Raw genomic sequence first — 27763 nt, 5'->3', positions numbered from 1 at the left:
AGCAGAAACTAACACAACATTGTAAAGCAATTATACTCCAATAAAGATGCTAAAATAAAAGAAAAATTAGAAATTTTTATTTCTTTAAACTTTTTACAGTTTAATAATAATTCTACTTTGAGTTGTAGATCAAAACCCTCTTTGAGATAATGAGGAAATAGGGATCCAAAATGGAAGCCTTACTGATGGACTTAGAACTGAGTTTGAGTAACTGAACAGTAGAGATAGAATTAAGACCTACAGAAATTTAATAATATGGATCAATCACCAAAACAGCGTAACAGATGGAGCAGAGAAGTGAAGTGATTGAGTATCTGCTGAACTGTGTTTTACACCGATACATTTTCTATAAAAGGAAGAGTTTATGTGTTCCCTACTTGAGGCCAACTTTGGGGTTATCTTATATTTAGGGGCTGTGAGTGCCAAATAGGGAGGAGATCAAGTAAGAATGCATAATGCAAAAAAATAGGGTTTCAAAAAAAAAAAAGGGTTTCAAGAACCCAATTCCTTATAGCTATGACATCTAGGATTTGGATTTTAATAGGAATTGTTACAGAATAGTGTTGGGACTTATTCTAACCAGTGGAACTATTTACTTGTCTATGTTACTAATTTCTATTTGATATTTTTTTCAAAGTTATAAATGTAGCCCTGGAAAATAACTAAGCATTATAAGCCCAGCTTACAATAGGTGATATTGTGGGAGAGTAAATTCACTTTAAAAATAGAACCAGATGGTACCAACATTTTTGGTCGCTCTGATGAATCATGGCATCCAGGCTCTGTGTTTTTTTAAATGGCAGGGACCAGGATCCTCAGTTCCCCATGCTATATTGAATCATGGAGGTTGGCCAGGAGGAACAGGACTTATAAAGCTTTTGGTGAGGTCTTATTCTGCCACACCCAGGCAGGTTCAGTAAGCATTAGGGGATGAGTGAGAAACAGAGCAATCATGGCAAGTTGAAGTAATGATCAAAAATTTGCAGCCTTATTTTGTACACAATCAAGTTTGGTGCAATAAGTTGGGAAGGAAAAGACACACTGTGTACAAATAGAAGATTCAAATGACTCTCCATTCACCTGAATAGAGGAAAAATATCTCAGTGTCTAACCTATTAGATGACAGGATGGTGTAATAATAAGTGTTAACAGCATTACGTTTGTAGGTGATGGATCTTAACATGAGAACACTTAAAATATAGTTTCATGTTTATTCCCAAATGTTTGTTTCTTCTATATCAAAAAGGAATTTTACAGATAAAAATCTGTCCATTTGCTTCCAAGAGCTTAGCTTTTGAAAATAGCTCAACATTAAGAACCACTCAAGCTCAGTGTAGATAAATAATACAGATAAAGGAGAAGTAAAAAATTTCAAGTTAAAAAATACCTTTTAGAAACATTTGTTTCAAACTTGTCTGGAAAAAAGAAACCTATACCCCTCCAAGAATCTGTGCTGTTTTCAGATTATAGAGAAATTTATCTTTCATTAGCATATGGAATTGAATTATGTTGTTTAAAATGGTAATACAGCTATTGGGACAGAAAGAAATCAACTTAGAATTACTTGCATAAAGTAATGAAGGTAATTTGGGAGAAAAGAGAGAGTTTGAAAATTTTGTTGGTCTACTATTTGCCAAATGCAGAATTTTGTGTTTAGAAAATATAACTTTCTGGATTTCACAAATTATTTTCCTTTTAGAGCTATTTTTGTCAGAAATAAACTTCGAATTGCCAATATAATACAGTATCCTGTTGCAAATTGTAATTTCAGGTGGTAGACAAAACTGCAATATTGTTGGAATCCCAATTGAAGGAGAAATAGAATTTTCTTGCAATCTTTTGAAATATTCCCAAGAACTAAGTTGGCCTTGAGTTTTTAGCTTTCACAATTTCACAAGAAGTGACCCCTTGCAAATAAAAGTATAACTATTTTTATAGTGGTTGGTCTAAAAGTGGCTTTGGTTGTGCTGTTTGAGTCAATCATTTTAACAATAGGCTTTGAGAGTCCTACGTATCAATAGTAATAAGCTATCTTAGTTCTCTTTATAGCAATCCCAGAAAACAGAATATTACTGAGAATGACCAAAAATCTACAAACACTTGTTTGTAATATTATTACACCAAATGAGAAAACAGTAGGTAATTATGGAATGCTTTTGAAGCAAGCACATCAGCCAACTATTTACAGATCTTAAATAGAAAGTTTTTTGGGGATTGAAATAAGGGTTGGCAGCATCTATGTAAAAAGAATGTGCCTTTTCCCTTTGCCTTTCCCTTAACCTCTGTCACTGGGAGTCCGCTGGGGCCTGGGTTTGTTTCTGTGTTCCTGGGCTTCTGTTTACCACTCCTTGAGTAATATATTCTTGCTGAGAGATTTCATCACAGGAATGGTAGAGAACAAGATTGTGAGGAATTTAGCAATAACGAGAAAGATGAGGATACAAAGGACCCATATCTTGTTTCCTGTTTGTTTTTCAGGGCATATGGGTCAGTACATATATATTTACAATATGCTTTGCTGCCAATGTGGGGCTGCTGTTTGGTGTTGTGTGTACCATAGTTATTGTGATTGGTCGTTTCCCAAGGTAAGATCTTATTTAAATGCTGTTTATTCTGACACAGCAGCAAATATACTGTTGCCAGTTACTTTTATTTCTGTGGAATAGATAGTATTACTCTCATGTTTTATTTATATAGAAGTTTTTATCTACATGTGATATATAACAGCACTGGTCTTAATGAGGACCAGTCAGAACTATAAAATAGAATATATAAAATCTATTAAAGTAAACAAATTAACCCCACAGCTATACAGTGCATCACAGAGCTATTTTTTTAAGTGAATGGATATAGTATTTAATGAGACACAAACCATATAACAATGTAATCATTTGAAAAGTTAAATAACCTCAAAAAATTTAATTTTTCAGAAGCTTTATTAATCTAGCTACTTTTTTCTAGATAATTTATTAATGAACACATTCTTTTTGTTTTTTACGGCACATCTGTAAACCATTCCATATTTTGATCAATTCTTTTTCTGTTTCCCAATGTTCATCATCCGATAATGCTTCTACTCACTTCTCATCCTTCCCTTGAAATTCTTTGTGAAATAATATATTCTTAAAAATTTAAGTTTTACCTCTATAGATTCTATCTTTATGAAGTTTCTATATATAGATTCATTGTTATGTGGTCCAATCTTGCCATTGATTCCCTCTTTACTTCCTTTACCCTAAAACAAGATTTTCTTAAATACCGTATACTTTCTAGCCTTCTCCCTTATTGCTCTTCTTTATCAATCCACCTCTTTAGCTTGAAGATATGGTAGCTGGGAGCCCAGGTGAGATAAATTACATTCTAAAATCTCTATTTAGATGTCTCTGTTTCTGAGGATCCCAGAGAGACACACATTTACCAGTGTCTTATGAACAAATGGGATATAGCATCTAAACCATTCTAAATATGTTCTAATTGTTAAAATAAAATGGCTTATCCTTTTTATTTCTTCATGGTTGATGTAGTAATTTGGAAATGACATTGTATTTTATATCTGCCTTAATTCTAGAGCAAAGACTCTGAGTATAAAAAATATGAAAGAAATGGAATTTAAAGTGAAGACAGAAATGGATGATGTAAGTTTAGTTTCCTTTTCCTTCGTGCAATTAATAATTTTTGTAGGTCAGATAGTTTCAAGGTATCATAAGCAGATAAATTATTACTTTAGAAATGATAATTCTATCGTTGATTAGTTTGAACTTTCAGTGGCATGTGTAACCACCATATATATAGCAATCAACATGCAACAAATCAATAGAACAACAACAGAAAGCTTGTATCAGCATGCAGATAAGAGGATAGCATGGTTCATAGATGTAAAGTTCACAGAATAATCATGGCCCAGACTAGTTCAGTTATTTGGAAACCTCTTTTCCATTATTAAGTTGACATAAAACAGTCAAACTAAACTAATAGTCTATTCCAAATAAAATGATGGAGGAAGATAGGGAATAGGGAAGGGAATAAAACAAAGTGGGGTCATGGTATTTGTTAACACAATCAGTGACCCTCTGTTTTATTAGCAGAGGGTAATTGATGCCACCAGGATTTGTTTCTTGCACAGTGGACACCTTTTTAAGGAAACAACATATAAATTGTCTCATTCAATCCATGTTTAGGCAGGCCAATTATGTTTGAGTTCTAGCTTCTTGTTCTGAAGGATGACCCAAACAAGTTTAAAGTGAAGAAAGAAAATGTCAACTTGAATTTTTGTCAATTAAAAAAATTGGCCTTACTTTGAACCTGCTTTGTAATGTTTCACTAACCTTTTTTTTTTTCTTTATTTTTCATTTTTACTTGTTTTAGTACCCCATGATTGCCCTCAGAACAGAGAGAACTAGCCTCCTATCAGAAGGATCAGTGTCAGGGTATTTCTGAGTAGACTGGAAGTAGAAAGTAGCAGCAGGAGTCCTTCTGTGACACCTAGGGAAATGGCTTGTGTTTTTTAACAAGTATGGAAAGATTTGCTTCATAGAAAGCTATTGGAGTTCAAAGACTCTGAAGGTGTCCCAGGCTCAAATTTTCCACCAATGCTACCTTCCTTTCCTATCCCTTTCTTTTCTTCCTTTAAATTTTCCATGGGAATTTAATGCTTATGCAAAGTCCCAGACTGACTCAGGTCTCTAAAGTCCTCAGTGTATCCACCCCACACGTACAGCCATATACCGTAGCCTTGACATTCTTAGCTTTGAAACAGAATTCTCAGTTTAAAGATCACTGGTTAATAAATTCTACCTAATTCATACCTTCTTCTCAAGCTAAATATGTGAGGAAGTGAATGAGGGGATTTGCAGGAAGATGAAAGTGCTGAAATTTCTCCATGTCTTTAAAACTTGATTTGTTCTAGTCTAGCCACCTACCTGAATAATAACTGTGTCACATGGAAATCTTAATTTTATTAGAATATTACACCTCACTAGTTATTTAATGTTTTGTACCAAAACTAAGAGGGAAAACAGTAAGATAGAGAAAGATTTGAATATGAACTCTTAGGTGGAACTTTTAGCTAACTTCAAGAGTAGTGGTGATCTGTCACTCCTCCCTTCTGTTTATGCACGCTCCCACCCCTTCTTCACATGAAACACTCACTCTCAATTTGGAAGACCCCTCCCCACTCAGTGAATTCAACTCTATTGAGAATTTCTTTTCTTGCCCCATTTGAGTCTCTGTTCCTTAATAAATACCTAGCTTTAAAAAGTATATTATCTTAAAGCATATTGGCACAAACAATTGGTGTGATTAGTGAGTCCATTTAAGATGTGGGTCTTTGTCATAACTAAACCTGACAGGCCAAATAATTGTTTTATTTTTGGCTTATAAGAGATTTCCTCTTGATTAAAAGTTAATTTGGTAGGGCTTCCCTGGTGGCGCAGTGGTTGAGAGTCCGCCTGCCTATGCTGGGGACACGGGTTCGTGCCCCGGTCCGGGAAAATCCCACATGCCGCTGAGTGGCTAGGCCCATGAACCATGGCCGCTGAGCCTGCGCGTCCGCAGCCTGTGCTCCGCAACGGAAGAGGCCACAACAGTGAGAGGCCCGTGTACAGCAAAAAAAAAAAAAAAGTTAATTTGGTAACTTAAGCGTTTTTGTTTTCTTGAATTGTTTATTTTCAGCAAATCTTCTAACTTTCTAGAGTTTAAACAGTTGTGTAGCTATAGAAACTTTTTGACATTATCTAGCTTAAAAATTTACCTATGTTAGCTCTCGTGGTTCCAGTGGGGAGAGAAGGAGGAAACAGGGAGCCCCTGCCACCGCTGCCACCACCATGTCTGTGCTGGTGGTGTGGGAAAAGAGGCGTGAATCCCAAGGTGCTACCGTAGTTGTTGCCGCTGCGGGAGGGTCGGCGGTGGGAACGTAATGGAAGATATAAACTAAACATCGACAGCATCATCCAATGGCTGCTGGAAGTGAGAGTGTCCAAGCCTGGTAAGAATGTCCAGCTACAGGAGAACGAAATCAGAGGACTTTGCTTAAAGTTCGGAGAGATCTTCCAAAGTCAGCCTAACCTACTGGAACTTGAAGCACCACTCAAAATATGTGGTGATATCCATGGGCAGTAGTATTATTTGCTTTGACTTTTTGAGTATGGTGTTTTCCCGCCAGAAAACAATTACCTGTTTTTTGGGGACTATGTGGACAGGGGATAGCAGTCATTGGTGACAATCTGCCTCTTATTGCCTTACAAAACCAAATATCCCGAGAATTTTTTTCTTCTCAGAGGAAATCACGAATATGCCAGCATCAATAGAATTTATGGATTTTATGATGAATGTAAAAGAAGATACAACATTAAACTATGGAAAACTTTCACAGACTGCTTTAACTGTTTACCAATAGCAGCCATCATGGATGAGAAAATATTCTGCTGTCATGGAGGTTTATCACCAGGATCTTCAGTCTATGGAGCAGATTCAGTGAATTATTCAACCAATTGATGTACCAGATCAAGGTCTTCTTTTGTGGTCTGACCCTGATAAAGATGTCTTAGGCTGGGTTGAAAATGACAGAGGCGTGTCCTTCACATTTGGTGCAGAAGTGGTTGCAAAATTTCTCCATAAGTATGATTTGGATCTTATATGTAGAGCCTATCAGGTGGTTGAAGACGGATATAAATTTTTTGCAAAGAGACAATTGGTCACTCTGTTTTCTGCACGCAGTTGTTGTGGAGGGTTTGACAATGCAGGTGCCATGATGAGTGTGGATGAAACACTAATGTGTTCTTTTCAGATTTTAAATCCTGCAGAGAAAAAGAAACCAAATACCATGAGACCCATAACACCTCCAAGGGGTATGATCACAAAGCAGGCAAAGAAATAGATGTCATTTTGACACTGCCTACTTGAGACTTGTAACATATACTCTATATCCTTCATTTTTAAAACTGAAATGTATATTGGTCAGCTTTTACAAACAACTTTAGTGATGGTGCTAAAGCTATACAGCCCAGGACAGTTTATCCTGTGTAAGGGGTGAGTGTATAGTTGATCTTTTTTAAAAAATTCAGTACAGCCCATGAATAATGTAAATGCTCATTTTCTTTAGGATATAGAGACCTAGTGTGCTCAATCTGTACATTATTGTCATAAAATGCATACTGTTGGATACAAAACACTGTGAACTTTTTTGTTTGTTTGTTTGTTTGTTTCAAAGGAATTGCTTGTTTTTCTCTCATTGTCTTGTCTTGTACAAACTAGTTTTTTTTTTTTTTTTTTTTTTTTTGCGGTACATGGGCCTCTCACTGTTGTGTTGTGGCCTCTCCCGTTGCGGAGCACAGGCTCCGGACTCGCAGGCTCAATGGCCATGGCTCACAGGCCCAGCCGCTCCACAGCATGTGGGATCTTCCCGGATCGGGGCACGAACCCGTGTCCCCTGCATCGGCAGGCGGACTCTCAACCACTGCGCCACCAGGAAAGCCCACAAACTAGTTTTTATAGCTATCAAAATTAGGAGTAACTTTCAACCTTACCAGCATCACTGGTATATATATTTAATTAAATCACACTTTCCCCTGTGGTATACTTAAAATGACAATTAAAGCCATTATTTGACATTATAAAGCCATTATGACTCTTTCCTAAAGCCAAAGTTTCTGTTGAAATATGTATTGACACTCCCCTAAGTACAAGGTGGCATGGTTGTGTACCCCTGCTGCCTTCATGGGGATTCAAAAACAGGTTTTTGAGTTTGAATACCAATTAGTAACATAGTGCTGTTTAAGCTATTGATTAAAGTTAATAACATTTTGTATGATTTCCATATAGTCTTTTCACTAAGTAATCCTTTTACAGTTATATCAGGCTTGAACCCGTCCATTCAGAAAGCTTCAAATTATAGAAATAATACTGTTCTATATGAGTGACCAATTATGCTTTCTTTCCCTACATTCTTTATTCTGTGGTGAAATTGAGGCTTATAAGTCAAAACAAAGGAACGAACTTACTATCCACCAGTTTATACAGAACTCACAGTATCTATGACTGTTTTAAAACTAAGATCTGTTTAAAAGAAATCTGTTTCAACAGCTGACCATGTGGTAAAAATGAATTCAGACTTATTAAATGATGGAATTGTTTAAAAAAAAATTACCTACTTTAAAAAGCAAGGAATCTAAGAGAGGTTAAACTAATTGTCCAAATTCATATATCTGATATTTTCTTTTATCTTTCTATCTCTGCCTGTCTGTGTCTCCTCCTCAATGTGAGTACTAAAGTCTGAAGGGATATTGCTTTATTTAGTTGGTAAGGAGTTATCATTTCATAGAACTTACCATCCTCTCAGTTTCTAAGACAGACCCCTGCCCCAAAGGTCATGGAGAAGATGGTATTGCCAGGAAGACCTGGGCAAATGGTCAAAGCAGACACCCTTTGTATTGAAATTTTTCCTTCCTCATTTCCTCATGTCTTGCCTACATCCTAAATCCAATGTAATCTAGGCCTGCCCAAAGTGAAATTACCTTCCTGATAATACCTCTTGGTTTCTTTCTCTCAATCGGAACTATCAGTCACTTGTAAGGTTATATTCCTGCCTAAGGAAGACTATGTCATTATGAGGTAAATGACTTGACAATGACCCTTTAGGACATATTTTCATTTTTAAAAATACTGATGGCTAGGTAAAGGAATTTTAAATTTCTAGACTGAGTGGAAGAGATACTTTTAGGAGGATAAGTCTTCATGATACTCTTTGGATAGTCTAGGCTGTTGCCTCCCCAAAACCCAATTAGTAGGAATAAGGACCATTTTTCGGAAAAGCTGCAGACTTATCTCATGGTTACTAATGTTTCTTAATAAAGAGGAAGTACATATTTTCCCTGAGAAGTATGATAGTATACTAAATTCTCCAAAGAAATTTTAATGAAAACATCAGCCAGGAGATTGCTTCCATAACTGAGTGGCATTTGGACTTGTAGGATTTTGATTCATTGTAGGATTTATTTCTTTCAGAACTCTGAATCTATTCCTTTTTTTTTCCTTGTAAAAGGAAACGCTGCAGCAGGTGAAAATTATCTCAATAAACAACCCACTTGTTTTTCTGAATGTAAAGAAGTTTCATACTGATCTAATGAACATAATCCAAAAAGAAAATGCCAACAACCAGCCACTTGATGAAATCAGCAAGGTAGGGTCAACTCTTTCATGATTACAATATCATGCTACAGATAACCTTATATCATGATACTCCAAAAACGTTATCATGTAAATATAATATGTTATAAAAGTGTTCAGAGATCTCTTCCTGAACAAAACCTTATATTGTATTATACTTTTTATTTGGCTCTTGTAGTTAGCTTTTAGGTAATCGCTTTTGTTCATTCATTTGTTCAGTTGTTCACTTACTCATTAATTCAGCATATATCTAATGGACATGTGTACTAAGTGCTATAACCCTGAGGAGAATAAATAAGACAAATCACTTAAATCAAAGGATCTTTTTACCAAGAGAAAGAAGAGTTAGATCTACCTCTAAAAGAGAATATGGTAAATAACTCAGAGAAGGATAAACTGTTGCCATCATTATAACGTTATTTTAAAATGCCATCATTCTTTATCTCCATAAATTATCTCAATTAACACAGATAGTAAATCAAATGTGCATCAGGATGAGTTCATGTGAATGAGCTATCTGTAATCATTTGAATCCTTAAGCTCTCTGCAATGTTAAGAGCAGGGACTTTGGAGCTAAGCTGCCTGGGTGAGCCACTTAGGAATGGTGGGATCCTAACCAAGATATTTAATCTTTTCTGTTGCAGTTTCCTAATCAGTACTAGAGATGATTAAATGAGCTAATATACACAAAGAAATTAGAATAGTGTCTGGCCTACTCAATACTATAAAGTCTTAGCTAGAGGGCTTCCCTGGTGGCGCAGTGGTTGAGAGTCCGCCTGTCGATGCAGGGGACACGGGTTCGTGCCCAGGTCCGGGAAGATCCCACATGCCGTGGAGCGGCTAGGCCCGTGAGCCATGGCCACTGAGCCTGCGCGTCCGGAGCCTGTGCTCCGCAACAGGAGAGGCCACAACAGCGAGAGGCCCGCGTACCGCAAAAAAAAAAAAAAAAAAAAAAAAAATCTTAGCTAGAATTATTAGTTTGATTCAGTGCAAATAATGCCCTCTCAATGAAGCATTTCTTGACTTTTAGATAACAAAGATCTCTTTTTTCTCTTGTATCCTTGAGCATATACTACCTCCCAGTCAGTCAGATACATAGGAGACCTTGGCCCTTCCACTTCTGGTATCTCAGGAGCTAATTCCACACTCCTGTCTCTGCAGCTTCATGCTTCTGCCTCTGGGCCTCATAGTGATCCACATAACAGAGGTCCTAAATACAAGATCAAATATGAAATTTGCTGGGCACAGTTCAAAATGAAAATGTGAAGTTCCTTTTTCAACAGTTGTTATGAATTTCAAAATGGTGACAACAGAGCATTAAGCCAAATGAGAGACCCTTCTAAGCATGGGGTCCTGTGTGACTGCACAGGGCTCAAGCCCATGAAGCTGGCCCTGTCTATATATCTCCAGACCTTCTTTACCCCTCACTGTGATTTTTAGGATGTCACTTTCATTGGAATATTAGGAACTAGCACCTTTGATTTTGGGGTGAGAAGAACTTGCTCTTATGCCAAAGGGGGAGATATATTCCTAATTGTTCAAGTTGTATATTAGGCCTATTTTTAGTCACAAAGCCATTCTATACCTTACAGAGTGTTAAACTGTATTGTGAGAGAGGTAGGCTCTTGCGGCTGACGTTAAGCTCATAACACCATGCATAACAATATTGTGGGAAAATCTGTCTAGAGTGTCAAATAACCTAATTAACCCACAAGAAGTTGTGGTCTTATTTTACCAAAATCTAAATTTACTTATTGAAATAATATACTAGATTGTGGGCTTTATCATTTCTAGTAGAGTACCTGACATGAGGATTCTTATAACAAATTATTTACCGATAGTCGATAGTGTTTTCCTTAGAATATTTTCCTGCAAGATTAAGGTTGCTCCAACTTGTTTTCAGAAATTGCAAATTGGTGTGTGTTTACCTTGTAGTGTACCTTAGAAACAAATCTCATTAACACAGTCTTCTGTGAGAAGGTTCTACATATATGATTTTACCTACTTGGGACTTCAGAAAATTGAGTCTAAAAATCAAATAGAGTTTATTGAATCTAGGTTTTTGGTACGTAATGGCACCCAAAAGGATTCTTTAACTCAGAACTTTATGATGGTGAGAAAGAATTTGTTGAAACTGAGCTCTACTCTAATGATAATAAAGCAAATATTGTATGTATATTTGTATGTTATGAATTTTAAAGGACACAACAAGGACTCAGATGGCACTCTGGAATTCCTCCTCTCAGAGGAACCTGGGGTAAACCTTTATTCAGAATGCTTAAAAGGATAGTCTTGAGCATGGATGATCTTTTGGGCAACTCATATTGTCCTTGTCACACACTGTCTGCCTAGGATATCTACTTATTTTAAGGACTATGCACTTATTGTAAGTTCAGTTTTGGAGTAACAAGTCTGCATCAATTAATCTCTGCTGCAGCTTTGCCTCCCTTTATCAGGCTGAACATAGCAGTCTATAGTTGTTCCTTGAACTGGAGTGCTCTGCCAGGGACTTGATCTTCTCTTCTCTGACAGCTGAATTTTCAACAGATAGTAGTGATGGAAGGGCATTTTAAACATTCCAGAGCAGGAAGATTTACATCTTATTCAAAACATAAACTGAAAAAGGATCCCCTGTTAGGTTATGTAACAATATACTTCTATATCATTATACTGCTCTACTTCCTGTATATCACTATTAAATATCTCCCTGAATGCAGAAGCTTAGAAGGATCTCAGACTGCTAGTGTTTGATGGATTCATGCTCATTATTATATAGGCTACAGATATTCACTATAATATTATCACCATTTTGTGGTCTCACTTTGCAAGAGAAGTTTCAATCTGCTGTTTACCTAAAATTTTCTTTTGCTCAGACAAGGTTTTTTTTTTTTAAAGTAGATTTTAGTTTTTGGAACAGTTTTAGATTTACAGAGAAAAATTGAGAAGTTAGTATAGAGAGTTCCTATATACCCCACACCACACAGTTTCCTCTATTATTAACTTCTTGTATTAGTGTGACATATTTATTATAATCGATCAACCAATATGGGTACATTATCATTAATTATAGTCCATGCTTTATTCAGATTTACTTAGTTTTACCTAATGTCCTTTTACTGCTCCAGAATTCCAGCCAGGATATTACATTACAGTTAGTTGTCCTGTCTCCTTAGATTCTCTTGGCTGTGATAGTTTCTTAGACTTTCCCTTTTTTGATGGCCTTGACAGTTTTGAGTAGTACTGGTCAGGTATTTTGTAGAATGCCCCTCTGGTGGAATTATCTCTTATTTTTCTCATGGTAGGACTGGATATATGGGTTTTCAGGAGGAAAACTATAGAGGTGAAGTGCCATTTTCATCACATTGTTTCAAGGGTACAAATATAAACATGATTTATCACTGTTGATGTTGACCTTGATCACTTGGATGAGATAGTATTTGTCAGGTTTCTTCACTGTAAAGTTACTCTTTTTTCCCCTTTCCATGCTGTAGTCCTTGAAAGCAAGTCACTCTGTGCAGCCTGTACTTAAGGAGTGTGGAGTCGTTCTCCACCTTCTCGAGGGTGGAGTATCTGATTTAAACTTCTTCTGCAGGAGAGATTTCAGACAAGGTATTTTAAGAGGAGGGAAAGGAATCACATTTGTTGACTGTCTCTCAAGGGCAAGTCCCTTTAAGTGGGCTATCTAACTTAATTGTTATCAGCCCCATGATGTAACTGACTTTACCTGAATGTTACAAAAAAGGAAGGTTGAGACTTAGAAATGTAAAATAACCTGGTGAAAATTATTTGATAACTGTCAGAATCAGACTTAAAACATATAAGCTGAACCACTGGGATTAAGAAGGGAAAATAGATGTTTTGTGGTCACCCTCTAAGATGAAATCTGATTTCATGAGAAAAGCAATATAATGTAGAAGTTTGAAGCATGAGGTGCAGAGTGGAAAGACATGAGCTCAGGTTCTAACTCAGTTCTTACTAGCTTTGTGACTTTGGTCAGATTATTTAACCATTTCAATCTTTAGAAGTCTTCCAAATTCAGAAATTTTCCAACTTTCGGATGAAAAATGAGATCAGTAGTAAATTCATAGGATTATTCTGAGGATTAAATGATTAATGTCAAGTTCTTGGTATATAATAAGTACTCAAGAAATAACAATTGTTATTAGTTTGTGTTAGTTTCAGGTTACAACAAAATGATTCAGTTATACAAACATATGTATCTTTTTTTTTCAGATTCTTTTCACTTACAGGTTATTACAAAATATTGAGTACAGTTCCCTGTGCTACACAGTAGGTCCTTGTTGGTTATATACGTCATATATAGTAGTGTGTATATGTTAATCCCCAAATCCTAATTTATCCTTCCCCCACACTTTCCCCATTGGTAACCATACCCTTGTTTTCTATGTCTATGAGTCTGTTTTTGTTTTGTAAATAAGTTCATTTGTATCATTATTTTTTAGATTCCACATATACGCGATATCATATGATATTTATCTCTGTCTGGCTTACTTCACATTACTCAGCCATAAAAAAGAATAAAATAATGTCATTTGCAGCAACATGGATGGACCTAGAGTTTATCATATTAAGCGAACAGCTAACTTTTGTATAATATGAAATATATGGTTGGCGGTCTCTCTTTGAGAGTGCTGTGTTAATGAAGTTAATTTCTGACTGGATACGCTATAATGAAAAACACGTACAAATGTTCAATTCCTGATCAAATATTAAAACAAACTTAATCTTGCAGAAAACGTTCTAAAGAAGATGGTTTGACTTGATAGTTTAAATTATCTACTGAGCTAACATAAGCTTAGAACTAATTATTTTATTATTTTAGTTTGTTGTATTTATCATTCTGAAAAAAGCTAGGAAAAATAATTATTGGATACTAGTTTCCTTTGTTATTTATGGAGAAAAGAATGATGTTCTTTTTCAGGGACAGAAATGAATTTTTATAATGTTATTCTTCTTTATATTTGTTTTCATTTCAGTGTGAACAAAACACATTGCTCAATTCTCTATCCAATGGCATTTGCAATGGTGAGTTAGCTTAAAAAACAACTAAGTGGTCTGACTTGAATATAGACCAGAGAATGAAATCTTCTTCCCCTTCTTCTCCCTCTCTGCCTCCTACTTCTTTCTTCCCTCTCTCCTCCTGGTCTACATCCTCCGTCCTGTCTCCACCTTCTCTTCCTCCCTCCTCCTATTCTCTCCTCCTCCATCTCCCTCCTCTTTGCCTACTCCATCCTCCTCTCTTTTTTCTCTCTTCCTCCTTCTTTCTCTTATCTCTCTCCTATTCTGTCCTCCCCCTTCCTCCTTCTTTTCTTCTTCTTCCCTCTCATCCTCCTAATCTTTTAGAAGTGAATTTAAGATGTATAAACCTACAAAGGATGAAGGTGTAAAACTTTATTATGAGGCGTTAAGAATACCTGAAACACAAATTAATGGTACTTTTTTTGTAAAAATGGAAGGAAATACAATGTCCACTGATCAGAATGTACAATATTGAAAAGATGTCAGTTCTCGAATTTATTTATAGATATAAATTGAATCACAATTAAAATTCCAATAGGACATTTTAATGGCAATTGACAAGCTCATTCTCAATTTTGTACAAAAACAAATGGCTAAGAATAGGCACAACTGTTGAAATATATGAACAAGTGGGAGAACATGTTTTCTTATGTATGTATAGATGTATTATAAAGCCCTAATAATCAGTGGAGTGTGGTACTGGTTCAAAGATAAGTGGACAGATCAATAGGACAGAGTAGAGAGCACAGAAGTAAGGAAAAAATCTCACATATATTGGTGTTTTATTTGTGACAAATGTGGCATTTGTGACAAAAGCAGTGAGTAAAAGACAGTCTTGTTAATATACAATGATGAGACAATCATGTATCCATAATGAATGAAATTAGACCTTTATCTCATACCATACCCCAAATCAGTACCAGCTGGATCAAAGTCCTAGGAGTGGTAGACAAATTATAAATTTAGAAGAGAACATAGGAGAATATATATAAGAAATGTTAAACATTATCATTAAAATTCACTAGATTATTATCAAGAGCTTTTGTTTACCAAAAGGCATCATATAAAGCATAAAGAGATAAACCAGAGTAAAAAGAGATAGGTGTAACAAATAAAATGGAGAAAGAATTGCACTCCCCAGGATATCAAGGAGTAAAAATGGCAGATGGCCTGTTAGGAAAATGGGCAAGAGACATGAACAGAAATTTCACAAAATGAGACATTTTCAAATATACCAATAAACATATGAGAATATGCTTAAATTCACTATTGTTATTTATAATAATTATTGAGGAAATGTATATTAAATTCATAATAAATAACACTACATATATATGTGTATATATGTGTGTATATATATATATATATACACATATATACACATATATATATATATAATTGATATTTTTAAAAGTCTGACAATATCAAGTATTGGTGAGGATGTACAGCAACAAAAAGTTTCTTGCAGTGCTAGTGGGAGTGTAAACTGTTACAACCACCTTGGAAAAACAGTTTCACAATATCATATAAAGTTGAAGATACCATACCTTATGACCAGCAATTCCACTCCCAGTTATACATTCTAGCAATTTACATAAACAAGAATGTTCACACAGTATTGGTTGTAACTACACAAACCTGGAAACAGCTCGTATTTCAAAAAAAAATTATCAGGTATATATAACTATGGAATATTTGTACATTTGAATTTTTATTTGATATATTTATTATACTATATATATATACAATAATGAAAACTAGATGAGTCTTATAAACTTAATTGGGCAAAAATAAAAAGATGAAAGAAAACATTAAATTCAAATTCCATTATATAAACTTAAAAAAAACAACAGGAAAAGCTGACATACTGATTTTTGTTCTTCTAAAGACAATAAAAAAGGAATGTCTTAATATCTGTACCTGGAAACACATACAAGATTGTTCATAGTAGCTTTGTTTATAATTCTCCCAAATGCAGAAACAACTAAAATATTTATTAACAGTACAGTGGATAAAGAACATATGGAATGTTTATATAAATACATATTATAATAAATACATATTATAATATCTATTATATTACTTTATGTAAAGTGTTCTAAATAAATGTATAACATATAGAATAGAATAAAATAAATATCATATAAATATATGAATTAATTGCATGACCCACATCAACATGGATGCAGCTCAGATGTTAGCTTCTCTGGTCTCTTCTGACTTCTTGTAGTGAATTTACTTTCTCCTACATTGTGCTTTCAAAGGACGCTTGTATAATACTGGTATTGTACTTATTTAATGATCATTTCTTAAAGATCTCACTTTTCTGCTAATCTGGAAACTTTTTAAGGGCATTCTCACCTCTGCATCATTAGATCAGGCTCACTTTGCACAGAGCAGTAGCTGATGGTCATGGTCACCTTTGCTCTGTCCTTGTGAAATTTTGGCACCCAGTGGCCCTTTTATAGTAGCTAGGACTGGTTGACCAGAATATTTTTCTGGTATTTTCCTTCTCTCCCCTCTTCTGACACTCCAAAGTATCTAGGTTCTCCCATCTCTCACTCTTGTTCAGGGGCAACCTCCTGTTCTCACTTCCCTGTGCTTTAAATCCTCAGGTTTCATTTACTGCTCATGTTCTTGGTTTCCTCTCTCAATTTAACTAGTAAAACCTATAACTCTTGGTTTTATTGCCTTTACATTTTCACTTCTGTGACTCTAATTCTGTCTTTAACCATATTCAAAATGAATTAGTATGACTTTCATATATTTTTTTTCTGTTATGAGACAGTCTTTGTCTTACTCCATGGATAGAAAATACCCAGTTTCCCATGCTTACATCAGACAGAATTAATTAATCAAGGCACTTCCTCCTATGAGCCAAAGTAACCTGAGAATCTTCTAAACAGGCAGTTTTAAGAAGCTGCTACAAATGGTTGGTGTTGACACACAAGCTGAGATGTAGTTGCCATCCCAGCTTTATTATATTCTGTGATGTAATGATACATTAATCTTAAATCACCTTTTTAAAAAAGCCTTCTTATGCATTAGAGATTATAAAGATTCCCTTCTGAGGATCAAGTGCCCACTCCTCATCTAAAACCCTTCCTTATTTTCTCAAACTGATTTCCCTTTCACTACACATTACACAAGTTCTCTATCCCAGTCAGATGAATCAGTTCATGGCCCCTACATCTAATTTTATTGTCCCTGGATCTGATCCTTTATTTATCTTCTCCCTTCTAGAACAATCTACTTTTTGCCAATCCAAATACTATATTTTCTTCAAGGTTTAATAGAGAAGTAAAGTAAATTGAAGGGACACACTCTTTGGCAATCTCAGGTAGACAAAGAAGTCAGCCAGATCCATAGAGGGGAATATACAGTCAAGTGCAGCCTGGAATTCAGTGTCTTCAGCTGTAAGATGGAAATCATAGTAACATGGAGAGACTACCACATGCCTCACTCAGTCACATATCGCCTTACATGGTTATAAAGTTGTTTCATTCATCCATATTTTCCTCCTAACTAGATTTTTAAGGGAAGAAATGTATTTTAAATTTCCATTGCATTATCCTTCATTGTCCAATGAACACTAGGTCAGTGAATGAAAATTACAGTGCTAATATTTGTATAGCACTTCCAAGTTTTCAAAGGACATTCTTCTGAATAACTGAAATAGATAATTGGCAACTATACTTCCATTTTCAAATAGGTAATAGGATACTATTCATTTTACTGATGAAAATGTTGAGGACATAGATAACTAACTTGCTTAGGATTGTGCAGTTGGTTAGGGACAGAGGAGGAACTCAAGTCCCTGTCAAACACAGACATGTGTACAGGAAAGGGTGCTTAAAGCTGGGATTTGGGAGTTCTGAGCCAGATGCAGTCTGCAGGAACACAACCAAGAAGGGTGTGTTGGTGCTAATACAGGGAAAAGGAGGTAACAGACAGCACCATCTTCCTCTTCTTTGGTTGAAAGCTTGTGAAAATGGACATAGAGGATGGACTTAAAAGAGATTTCAGTATGTAATTAACATAACCAGCACGGTTTAGGTGTTGGGGGAAGAGAGAGGGCAATACAAATGATGATTTGAAGCTTTGAACCACTCAAACTGGGATAAATAACAGGAAATCCAGGAGGGTAGCTAAAAGGAAAGGGAAGTTTATTTTAGGAGATGGTGAATTTAAGATACTGGGAGATCATCAGGAGACATCCATGAGTTTTGGGGACCACTGAAGAGATCTGGAAGTAACTAAAGCAAAGGGAGATATCAGCTGGGAAAGGGAGTAGGAAAGAGGAAAGAGAATAAAAAATACCCCCTCCAAACAATCTTTACAGAAGAGGAAGATTGGATTGAAAAATCAAAATATGTAAATACATATAAACTACATAAATAATAAGATGGAAATCATCATATTTCTCTGAATGAAAACAAAAATTGCACAAATGTGAACAAATCTTCCATTAACATGTTTAGTATGTTGTGTTCCAAAACACTTTAGTCACATTGTGCCATTACCAAGAGGCACTCTGTCAACGTCCCTCTTAGCATTGTGATTTTTCAGGTTCATCTCCACCATCTTCTTTTTTTTTTAACATCTTTATTGGTGTATAATTGCTTTACAATAGTGTGTTAGTTTCTGCTTTACAGGAAATTGAATCACCTATACATATACGTATATCCCAATATGTAGTCCCTCTTACATCTACCTCCGACCTTCCATATGCCACCCCTCTAGGTGGTCACAAAGCACCCAGCTAATCTCCCTGTGCTATGAGGATGCTTCCCATTAGCTATCTATTTTATATTAGGTAGTATATATAAGTCCATGCCACTCTCTCACTTTATCCCAGCTTACCTTTCCCCCTCCCCATGTCCTCAAGTCCATTCTCTATGTCTACGTCTTTATTTCTGTCTTGCCCCTAGGTTATCAGAACATTTTTTTTTTAGATTCCATATATATGTGTTAGCATGCTGTATTTATTTTTATCTTTCTAACTTACTTCGCTCTATATGACAGTCTCTATGTCCATCGACCTCACTACAAATAACTCAATGTAGTTTCTTTTTATGGCTGAGTAATATTCCATTGTATATATGTGCCACATGTTTATGCATTCATCAGTCGATGGACTCTTAGGTTGCTTCCATGTCCTGGTTATTGTAAATAGTGCTGCAATGAATATTGTGGTACATGACTCTTTTTGAATTACGGTTTTCTCAGGGTATATGCATAGTACTGGAAATGCTGGGTCGCATGGCAGTTCTATTTTTAGTTTTTTTAAGGAACCTCCATACTGTTTTCCATAGTGGCTGTATCAATTTACATGCCCACCAGCAGTGCAAGAGGGTTCCCTTTTCCCCACACCCTCTCCAGCATTTACTGTTTGCAGATATTTTGTTGATGGCCATTCTGACTGGTGTGAGGTGATACCTCATTGTCATTTTGATTTGCATATCTCTAATGATTAGTGATGTTGAGCATCCTTTCATGTGTTTGTTGGCAATCTGTATATCTTCTTTGGAGAAATGTCTATTTAGGTCTTCTGCCCAATTTTGGATTGGGATGTTTGTTTTTTTGATATTGAGCTGCATCAGATGCTTGTAAATTTTGGAGATTAATCCTTTGTTATTTGCTTCATTTGCAGATATTTTCTCCCATTCTTAGGGTTGTCTTTTCATCTTGTTTATGGTTTCCTTTGCTGTGCAAAAGTGTTTAAGTTTCATTAGACCCCATTTGTTTATTTTTGTTCTTATTTCCATTTCTCTAGGAGGTGGGTCAAGGAGGATCTTGCTGTGATTTATGTCATAGAGTGTTCTGCCTAAGTTTTCCTCTAATAGTTTGATAGTGTGTGGACTTACATTTGAGTCTTTAATACATTTTTAGTTTATTTTTGTTTATGGTGTTAGGGAGTCTTCTAATATCATTCATTTACATATAGCTGTCCAGTTTTCCCAGCACCACTTATTGAAGAGGCTGTCTTTTCTCCATTGGATATTCTTGCCAAATTTATCAAAGATAAGGGGGCCATATGTGTGTGGGTTCATCTCTAGGTTTTCTATCCTGTTCCATTGATCTATATTTCTGTTTTTGTGCCAGTACCATACTGTCTTGATTACTGTAGCTTTGCAGTATAGTCTGCAGTCTGTGAGCCTGATTCCTCCAGCTCTGTTTTTCTTTCTTAAGATTGCTTTGGCTATTTGGGGTCTCTTGTGTTTGCATACAAATTTGGAAAGTTTTTGTTCTAGTTCTGTGAAAAATGCCATTGGTAGTTTGATAGGGATGGAATTGAATCTGTAGATTGCTTTGTGTAGTGTAGTCATTTTCACAATGTTGATTCTTCCAACCCAAAAGCATGGTATATCTCTCCATCTGTTTGTATCATATTTAATTTTTCATCAGTGTCTTATAGTTTTCTGCATGCAGATCTTTTGTCTCCTTAAGTAGGTTTATTCCTAGGTATTTTATTCTTTTTCTTGCAATGGTAAATGGAAGTGTTTCCTTAATCTCCTTTTCTGATCTTTCATTGTTAGTGTATAGAAATGCAAGAGATTTCTGTGCATTAATTTTGTATGCTGCTACTTTACCAAATTCATTGATTAGCTCTAGTAGTTTTCTGGTAGCATCTTTAGGATTCTCTATGTATAGTATCATGTCATCTGCAAACAGTGACAACTTTACTTCTTCTTTTCCGATTTGGATTCCTTTTATTTCTTTTACTTCTCTGATTGCTCTGGCTAAAACTTCCAAAACTATGTTGAATAACACTGAGAGTGGGCAAACTTGTTTTCTTACTGATCTTAGTGGAAATGGTTTTATTTTTTGACCATTAAGAACAATGTTGGGTGTGGGTTTGTCACATATGGCCTTTATTATGTTGAGGTAAGTTCCCGCTATACCTACATTCTGGCTGTTTGTTTTTTTTTTTTGTTTTTTTTTTTATCATAAACGGGTGTTGAATTTTGTCAAAAGCTTTTTCTGCATCTATTGAGATGATCATATGTTTTTCTCCTTCAAATTGTTAATATGGTGTATCACATTGATTGATTTGCGTTTATTGAAGAATCCTTACATTCCTGGGATAAACCCCATGTGATCATGGTGTATGATCTTATTAATGAGCTGTTGGATTCTGTTTGCTACTATTTTTTTGAGGATTTTTGCATCTATATTCACCACTGATTTTGGCCTATAGTACTCTTATTGTGACATCTTTTTCTGATTTTGTTAAGAGGGTGGCCTCATAGGATAAGTTTGTGAGTGTTCCTCCCTCTGCTCTACTTTGGAAGAGTTTGAGAAGGACAGGTGATAACTCTTCCCTAAATGTTTGATAGAATTCACCTGTGAAGCCTTCTGGTCCTTGGCTTATGATTTTTGGAAGATTGTAAATCACAGTCCCAATTTCAGTGCTTGTGTTTCGTCTGTATATATTTTTTAATTTTTTCCTGGTTAAGTCTCAGAAAGTTGTGCTTTTCTAAGAATTTGTCCATTTCTTCCAGGTTGTCCATTTTATTGGCATAGAGTTGCTTGTAGTAATCTCTCATGGTGCTTTGTATTTCTTCAGTGTCAGTTGTTACTTCTCCTTTTTAATTTCTAATTCTATTGTTTTGAGTCTTCTCCCTTTTTTTTCTTTTTTAACATAGTTATTGGAGTATAATTGGTTTACAATGGTGTTTTAGTTTCTGTTTTATAACAAAGTGAATCAGCTATACGTATATCCTCATATCTCTTTTCTCTTGCATCTTCCTCCCTCCCACCTTCCCTATCCCACCATCTATCTGGTCACAAAGCACTGAGCTGATCTCCCTGTGCTGGGTGACTGCTTCCCACTAGCTATCTATTTTACATTTGGTAGTGTATATATGTCTATAGATACACTACCAGTCTCTCAGTTTGTCCCAGCTTACCCTTCCCACTCCCCGTGTCCTCAAGTCCATTCTCTAGTAGGTCTGCATCTTTATTCCCATCTGGTCCCTAGGTTCTTCAAAACCATTTTTTCTTTTACTTTTAGATTCCATATATATGTGTTAGCATACAGTATTTGTTTTTCTCTTTCTGACTTACTTCACTCTGTATGACAGACTCTAGGTCCACCCACCTCACTAAAAATAACTCAATTTTATTTCTTTTTATGGCTGAGTAATATTCTATTGTATATATGTGCCACATCTTCTTTATCCATTCATCTGTCGATGGACACTTAGGGTGCTTCCATGCCCTCGCTATTGTAAGTAGAGCTGCAATGAACATTGTGGTACATGACTCTCTTTGAATTATGGTTTTTCAGGGTAAATGCCCAGTAGTGGAATTGCTGGGTCATATGGGAGTTCTATTTTTAGTTTTTTAAGGAACCTCCATACTGTTCTCCATAGTGGCTCTATCTATTTACATTCCCACCAACAGTGTATGAGGGTTCCCTTTTCTCCATCCCCTTTCCAGCATTTATTGTTTGTAGGTTTTTTGATTATGGCCATTCTGCCCAGTGTGAGAGGATATCGCAACATAGTTTTTATTTGCATTTCTCTAATGATTAATGATGTTGAGGATTCTTTCATATGCTTGTTGGCAATCTGTGTATCTTGTTTGGAGAAATGTCTATTTAGGTCTTCTGCCCATTTTTATATTGGGTTGTTTGTTTTTTTGATATTGAGCTACATGAGCTGCTTGTAAATTTTGGAGATTAATCCTTTGTCAATTGCTTCATTTGCAAATATTTTCTCCCATTCGGAGGGTTGTATTCTCATCTTGTTCATATTTTCCATTGCTGTGCAAAAGCTTTTAAGTTTCATTAGGTCCCATTTGTTTATTTTTATTTCCATTCCTCTAGGAGGTGGGTCAAAAGGGATCTTGCTGTCATTTATGTCATAGAGTGTTCCACCTATGTTTTCCTCTAAGAGTTTGATAGTGTCTGGCCTTACAGTTATGTTCTTAATGCGTTTTGAGTTTATTTTTGTGTATGGTTTTAGGGAGTGTTCTAATTTCATTCTTTTACACGTAGCTGTCCAGTGTTCCCAGCACCACTTATTGAAGAGGCTGTCTTTTCTCCGTTGGATATTCTTGCCTCCTTTATCAAAGATAAGGTGACCACATTGCATGGGTTTATCTCTGGGCTTTCTATCCTGTTCCATTGATCTATATTTCTGTTTTTATGCCAGTACCATACTGTCTTGATTACCATAGCTTTGTAGTGTAGTCTGAAGTCAGGGTGCTGATTCCTCCAGCTGCATTTTTCTTTCTCAAGATTGCTTTGGCTCTTCGGGTTGTTTTGTGGTTCCATACAAATTGTGAAATTTTTCCTCCCAGTTCTGTAAAAAATGCTAGTGGTAGTTTGATGGGGATTGCATTGAATCTGTGTGTTACTTTGGGTAATATAGTCATTTTCACAATGTTCATGCTTCCAATCCAAGAACATGGTATATTTCTCCATCTATTTGTATCACCTTTAATTTCTTTTTTCAGTGTCTTATAGTTTTCTGCATATAGGTCCTTTGTCTCCTTAGGTAGGTTTATTCCTAGGTATTTTATACTTTTTGTTGCAGTGGTAAGTGGGAACGTATTCTTAATTTCAGCTTCATATTTTTCATCATTAGTGTATAGGAATGAAAGAGATTTCTGTGCATTAATTTTGTATGCTGCTACTTTACCAAATTCATTGATTAGCTCTAGTAGTTTTCTGGTAGCATCTTTAGGATTCTCTATGTATAGTATCATGTCATCTGCAAACAGTGACAACTTTACTTCTTCTTTTCCACTTTGGATTCCTTTTATTTCTTTTTCTTCTCTAATTGCTGTGGCTAAAACTTCCAAAACTATGTTGAATAATACTGGTGAGAGTGGGCAACCTTATCTTGCTCCTGATCTTAGTGGAAATGGTTTCAGTTTTTCACCATTGAGGACGATGTTGGCTATGGGTTTGTCATATATGACCTTTATTATGTTGAGATAAGTTCCCGCTATGCCTACTTTCTGAATGGTTTTTATTATAAATGGGTGTTGAATTCTGTCGAATGTTTTCTCTGCATCTATTGAAATAATCATATGGTTTTTCTCCTTCAATTTGTTAATATGGTGTATCACATTGATTGATTTGCATATAATGTAGAATCCTTGCATTCCTGGGATAAACCCCACTTGGTCATGGAGTTTGATCTTTTTAATGTGTTGTTGGATTCTGTTTGCTAGCATTTTGCTGAGGATTTTTGCATATATGTTCATCAGTGATATTGGTCGGTAGTTTTCTGTTTTGTGACATCTTTGTCTGCTTCTGGTGTCATGGTGATGGTGGCCTTGTAGAATATGTTTGGGAGTGTTCCTTCATCTGCCATATTTTGGAAGAGTTTTAGAAGGATACGTGTTACCTCTTCTCTAAATGTTTGATAGAATTCGCCTGTGAAGCCATTTGGTCCTGGGCCTTTGTTTGTTGGAAGATTTTTAATCACAGTTTCAATTTCAGTGCTTGTGATTGGTCTGTTCATATTTTCTATTTCTTCCTGGTTCAGTCTAGGAAGTTGTGCATTTCTAAGAATTTGTCCATTTCTTCCAGGTTGTCCTTTTTATTGGCATATAGTTGCTTGTAGTAATCTCTCATGATCCTTGGTATTTCTGCAGTGTCAGTTGTTATTTCTCCTTTTTCATTGCTAATTCTATTGATTTGAGTCTTACCCCACTTTTTCTTTCTGAGTCTGGCTAACGGTTTCTCAATTTTGTTTATTTTCTCAGAGAAACAGCTTTTTATTTATTTATTTTTTGCGGTACACGGGTCTCTCACTGTTGTGGCTTCTCCCATTTCAGAGCACAGGCTCCGGACGCACAGGCTCAGTGGCCATGGCTCACGGGCCCAGCCTCTCTGCAGCATGTGGGCTCTTCCTGGACCTGGGCACAAGCCCATGTCCCCTGCATCAGCAGGTGGACTCTCAACCACTGCGCCACCAGGGAAGCCCTCAGAAAACAGCTTTTACTTTTATTGATCTTTGCTCTCGTTTCCTTCATTTATTTTTTATTTATTTCTGGTCTTATCTTTATGGTTTCTTTCCTTCTGGTAACTTTGCAGGTTTTTTGTTCTTCTTTCTCTAATTCCTTCAGGTGTAAGGTTAGTTGGTTTATTTGAAGTGTTTCTTGTTTCTTAAGGTTGGATAGTATTGCTATACTCTTCCCTCTTAATACAGCTTTTGCTGCATCCCTTAAGTTTTGGCTCATCTTGTTTTCATTTTCCTTTGTTTCTAGATATTTTGTGATTTCCTTTTTGATTTCTTCAGTGATCTCTTGGTTATTAAGTAGTGTATTTTTTATCCTCCATGTGTTTGTATTTTTTACATATGTTTTCCTGTAATTGATATCTAGTCTCATAGTGTTGTGGTCAGAAAAGCTACCTCATATGATTCCAATTTTCTTAAACGTACCCAGGCTTGATTTGTGACCCAAGATATGATGTATCCTGGAGAATGTTTCATGAGCACTTGAGAAAGAAGTGTGTTGTGTTGTTTTTGGATGGAATGTCCTATAAATATCAATTAAGTTCATCTTGTTTAATGTATCATTTATAGGTAGTGTTTTCTTATTTATTTTCATTTTGGATGATCAGTCCATTGGTGAAATTGGGGTGTTATATTCCCCTAGTGTGATTGTGTTACTGTCGATTTCTCCTTTTATGGCTGTTAGTATTTGCCTTATGTATTGAGGTGCTCCTATGTTGGATTCATAAATATTTACAATTGTTATATCTTCTTCTTGGATTGATCCCTTGATCAATCCATTATGTAGTGTCCTTCTTTTCTCTTGTAATAGTCTGTGTTTTAAAGTCCATTTTGTCTGATATGAGAATTGCTACTCCAGAATTATTTTGATTTCCATTTGCATGGAATATCTTTTTCCATCCCCTCACTTTCAGGATGCATGTGTCCCTAGGTCTGAAGTGGGTATCTTGTAGACAGCATATATACAGGTCTTCTTTTTGTATACATTCAGCCAGTCTATGTCTTTTGGTTGGAGCATTTAATCCATTTACACTTAAAGTAGTCACCAATATGTATGTTCCTATTACTATTTTCTTACTTTTTGGAGGTTGTTATTGTAGGTCTTTTCCTTCTGTTGTGTCTCCTGCCCAGAGAAGTTCCTTTAACATTTGTTGTAAAGCTGGTTTGGTGGTGCTGACTTCTTTTAGCTTTTGCTTTTCTTTAAAGGTTTTAATCTCCATCGAATGTGAATGAGATCCTTGCTGCATAGAGTAATCTTGATTGTAGGTTTTTCCCTTCCATCACTTTAAATATGTCCTGCCACTCCCTTCTGGCTTGTATAGTTTCTGATGAAAGATGAGCTGTTAACCTTATGAGGATTCCCTTGTATGTTATTTGTTGTTTTTCCCTTGTTGCTTTTAACAGATTTTCTGTGTATTTAATTTTTGACAGTTTGATTAATATGTGTCTTTGTGCATTTCTCCTTGGATTTATCCTGTATGGGACTCTCTGTGCTTCCTGGACTTGATTAACTATTTGCTTTACCATATTAGAGAAGTTTTCAACCATAATCTCTTCAAGTATTTTCTCCTTCTCTTTCTTTTTCTCTTCTTCTGGGACCCCTATAATTCGAATGTTAGTGTGTTTAATATTGTCCCAGAAGTCTCTGAGACTGTCCTCAATTCTCTTCATTCTTTTTTCTTTATTCTGCTCTGCAGTAGTGTTTTCCACTATTTATCTTCCAGGTCACTTATCCGTTCTTCTCCCTCAGTTATTCTTCTATTGATCCCTTGTAGAGAATTTTTAATTTCATTTATTGTGCTGTTCATGATTGTTTGTTTGCACTTTAGTTCTTCTAGGTCCTTGTTAAACGTTTCTTGCATTTTCTCCATTCTATTTCCAATATTTTGGATCACCTTTACTATCATTATTCTGAATTCTTTTTCAGGTAGACTGCCTATTTCTTCTTCATTATTTAGGCCTGGTGGTTTTTTACCTTGCTCCTTCATCTGCTGTGTGTTCCTTAGTCTTCTCATTTTGCTTAACTTACTGTGTTTGGGGTCTCCTTTTCACAGCCTGAAGGTTCGCAGTTCCTGTTGTTTCTGGTGTCTGCCCCCAGTGGCTAAGGTTGGTTCAGCGGTCACATAGGCTTCCTGGTGGAGGGGACTGTTGCCTGTGTTTTGGTGGATGAGCCTGTATCTTGTCTTTCTATTGGGCAGGTCCACATTTGGTGGTGTGTATTTGGGGTGTCTATGACCTTATTATGGTTTTAGGCAGCCTCTCTGCTAATGGGTGGGGTTGTGTCCCTGTCTTGCTATTTGTTTGGCATAGGGTGTCTAGCACTGTAGCTTTCTGGTCGTTAAGTGGAGCTGGGTCTTGGCATTGAGATGGAGATCTCTGGGAGATTTTCACCATTTGATATTACGTGGAGCTGAGAGATCTCTGGTGGACTAATGTCCTGAACTTGGCTCTCCCACCTCAGAGGCATATCCCTGATGCCTGGCTGGAGCACCAAGAATCTGTCATCCACACGGCTCAAAATAAAAGGGAGAAAGAAAGAAAGAAAGAAAGAAAAAGATAAAATAAAATTAAAAAGTTATTAA

General features: G+C 36.0%; 1 protein-coding gene and 1 pseudogene across 2 annotated transcripts in view; both read left to right on the top strand.

Annotated features, from left to right (window-relative positions):
• The window catches only part of SLC26A7 (solute carrier family 26 member 7), a gene marked incomplete at both ends in the record, with an annotated part of 179798 nt that overhangs the window by 132532 nt on the left and 19503 nt on the right, over window positions 1–27763 (top strand). Inside the window, 4 exons of the mRNA XM_079901703.1 lie at window positions 2479–2585; window positions 3569–3635; window positions 9038–9175; window positions 14160–14208. Coding sequence (XP_079757829.1) covers window positions 2479–2585; window positions 3569–3635; window positions 9038–9175; window positions 14160–14208 — 361 coding nt within the window. The remainder of the gene's footprint in view (window positions 1–2478; window positions 2586–3568; window positions 3636–9037; window positions 9176–14159; window positions 14209–27763) is intronic.
• On the top strand, window positions 3801–8076 carry LOC307176029 (serine/threonine-protein phosphatase PP1-gamma catalytic subunit B-like; annotated as a pseudogene). Its single transcript has 3 exons — window positions 3801–3875; window positions 5878–6845; window positions 7846–8076. The product of its transcript is annotated as a serine/threonine-protein phosphatase PP1-gamma catalytic subunit B-like (transcript).

This window comes from Stenella coeruleoalba, assembly GCF_951394435.1.
Source record: "Stenella coeruleoalba genome assembly, chromosome: 17".
In the NCBI taxonomy this organism is placed as follows: domain Eukaryota; kingdom Metazoa; phylum Chordata; class Mammalia; order Artiodactyla; family Delphinidae; genus Stenella; species Stenella coeruleoalba.
The sequence above is the reverse complement of the archived record's forward strand: the minus strand, read 5'-3'. Positions and strand labels throughout refer to the sequence as shown.